Source organism: Ailuropoda melanoleuca, unplaced genomic scaffold (genome assembly GCF_002007445.2).
Source record: "Ailuropoda melanoleuca isolate Jingjing unplaced genomic scaffold, ASM200744v2 unplaced-scaffold13850, whole genome shotgun sequence".
NCBI lineage: Eukaryota > Metazoa > Chordata > Mammalia > Carnivora > Ursidae > Ailuropoda > Ailuropoda melanoleuca.
Genome location: NW_023182560.1, coordinates 1 through 2,773, shown reverse-complemented (window position 1 = coordinate 2,773; position 2,773 = coordinate 1). Strand labels below are relative to the sequence as shown.

The following is a 2,773-nucleotide window of genomic DNA, read 5'->3' as shown; positions in this document are numbered from 1 at the left end:
GATGTGGGGCTCGATCCCATAATGCCGGGATCACGCCCTGAGCTGAAGGCAGACGCTTAACCGCTGTGCCACTCAGGCGCCCCCAAACCATGAAACTCTTAACTATAGGAAACAGGGAGGGTTGCTGGAGGCTGAGGTGGGTGGAGGGATGGGGTAACTGGGGGATGGGCATTAAGGAGGGCACATGATGTAATGAGCCCTGGGTGTTATATGCAACTGATGCATCACTAAACTCTATCTCTGAAACAAATAATATACTATATGTTAATTAATTGAATTTAAATAAATTTAAATCAAATTTTAAAAAGAAATGAAATTGAAACAATTTTAATATTTGTTAAACTGCTTAAAAATAACTATAATAAACTTCCTACATGCTAACACACACACACACACAAGAAAAAAGAAAAAAAAATTTCCTTCATAAATCTCCTGGCTATTTTCCAGAAAACTTTTTCCAGTTGCCTCTTTCTTTGAGTATTCCTGAAAAACTTTCACATTGTCTGTATAATATCTATATTTGTTCCAATTTATATCATTTTTGGAAAAAAAAAAAATCATAAGAAATATGAGGTTTATGGAATTTTGATGGCCAATTTACAACTATACTAAAATAAAGGTGCAATCCTAGATCTTCTATTTTTATGTTCAATCTTTGTACCATTATATGACAGCACAACAGATTAGTTCATGTGCTTTTGGAAATGTGCTTCTGCAACTGGAATGAAAATATCAGGCAAACAATTGATTAAATTGTTTAGTTTTTAGATGCCAAGGAAATATTGAATGGTCCCTAAATATGCAGGATCAGGATATTCTGTTGGACATTTTCCCCCTGAAGTCTTCCCACTATTACTAGCCCTGTCAGCTTCTTTTGTTCTAGATATCTCTGCTCACTTATGTTTCAAGAAAGATAGCATGTAGTTAACAACTATGAGATATGCAATTATTTGTATTCTATTTCATATCCATGTGAATTATGCTCAAATAAGTTTCAATTCAAAATGGTAATATTGAAATACTTGAATATATTTATTTTTCTTAACTTTTTTTTCTAGACCAGTGGCTTCAGTTTAATGAAGTCATTAATTGAAGAACATGCATCAGAAAATGATATCCACCTGGAGAATAGAGGATACTTCCTGGAAGACAGAACTCCATTGAAATTGAATTCCTGCTACAAAGTTATATCACATCAACACACAAATCACTAAATTCATACACACATATACATGTCTCCTAATAAAAGCACCCAGATCATTTTAAGTCCCAATTGCTCATTTTCTTCTATGTCTATCATTAAAGCAGGATGAATAACAGCATTGTAACTGAGCTTATGATTCTGGGCCTCACCCAAAAACCTGAACTGCAGAGAGTTCTCTTCATTGTCTTTCTCTTCATGTACCTGCTGGCCTTTCTTGGCAATGCACTTATTGCCGTTGCCATAATCTATAACACCACCTTGCATACACCCATGTATATTTTCCTTCTGGCACTGGCTATTGTGGATATCATCTGCACAACAAGCATTATACCAAAGATTCTGGGAGCCATGCTAACATCAGGACAGAGCATTTCCTATGGAAGCTGCATGTCCCAGCTCTTCTTCACGTGGTCCCTGGGTGCTGAGATGGTTCTCTTCACCACAATGGCATATGACCGCTATGTGGCCATCTGTTTCCCTCTTCGATACAGAACTATTATGAACGACCATATGTGTGGCCTTGCTTAGCATTACCATGGTGATTGCAGTAACCAATTCCTGGATACACCCTGGTCTCATCCTGAGGCTGAACTTCTGTGGGCCAAACACCATTGACCACTTCTTCTGTGAGATACCCCCACTTCTGTCTTTGTCCTGCAGCCCCGTGAGACTCAATGAGGTGATGGTGTATGTTGCTGATATCACCCTATCCATAGGTGACTTCACACTCACCTGCATCTCCTATGGTTTTATCATTGCTGCCATTCTCCGCATCCGAACAGCAGAAGGCAAGAGGAAGGCGTTCTCAACATGCTCATCCGACCTCATAGTGGTGTCCCTTCACTTCTCCCCTGTAATCTACACCTATATCCGCCCTGCTTCCAACTACTCATTTGAAAGGGACAAGGTGATAGCTGCGCTCTATACTCTTGTGACCCCAACATTAAACCCAATTGTGGATAGTTTCCGAAACAAGGAGATGCAGACAGGAATTCAGAAAGTTTTTGCATTTCTGAAACATTAGTGGTTTCAAAAGGGAATGTCAGCTCTGTACTCCAGAATCATCTCCTAGAATACCTCAGATTTTGCTGATCAATTATAGATATTTCCTCCCCAAGTTTCCCTATTCTCTCTTAAGAACAACAATGTTTCGTTCCACTATGAATCACACACAGTCTTAGCTCCTGATTTCTAATATGCATTTACTTTCTTACCATTTCACTAATGATTTATACTTTTCACTTTACATATTTCTAAGATACTTTCTTTCATGAAAACTTCCACAACTAACCACAGTAAATGTGAAGTCTTTCTCTCATTCCTATTCTATTCCTAGCTTTCTCATTGTCACTACAATTTTATATTTTTAAAATTTTAACAATGTCTGTAATGTAATATACATACCACCTCACATAAATATATATCATGATATATATCTCAACATCTTTCAAAAAATATATGCATTTTTCTCCTTCCAATATATGCATATACATAAGCATTTTTCTGTTAGCACACATAAAAAGATTTCTTCTAATATTATAAAATTAATCAGTCTGTGAATCAAATCAT

The 2,773-nt window shown here is 37.0% G+C and overlaps 1 protein-coding gene across 1 annotated transcript; it reads left to right on the top strand.

The window, feature by feature from the left end:
• The first annotated feature begins 1,309 nt into the window (after window positions 1–1,309).
• LOC109488820 (olfactory receptor 13G1-like) lies at window positions 1,310–2,228 on the top strand. The gene is given in 2 exon segments (XM_019794057.2): window positions 1,310–1,719; window positions 1,721–2,228. Coding segments are annotated over 2 exon segments (918 nt in total).
• Window positions 2,229–2,773: the final 545 nt, after the last annotated feature.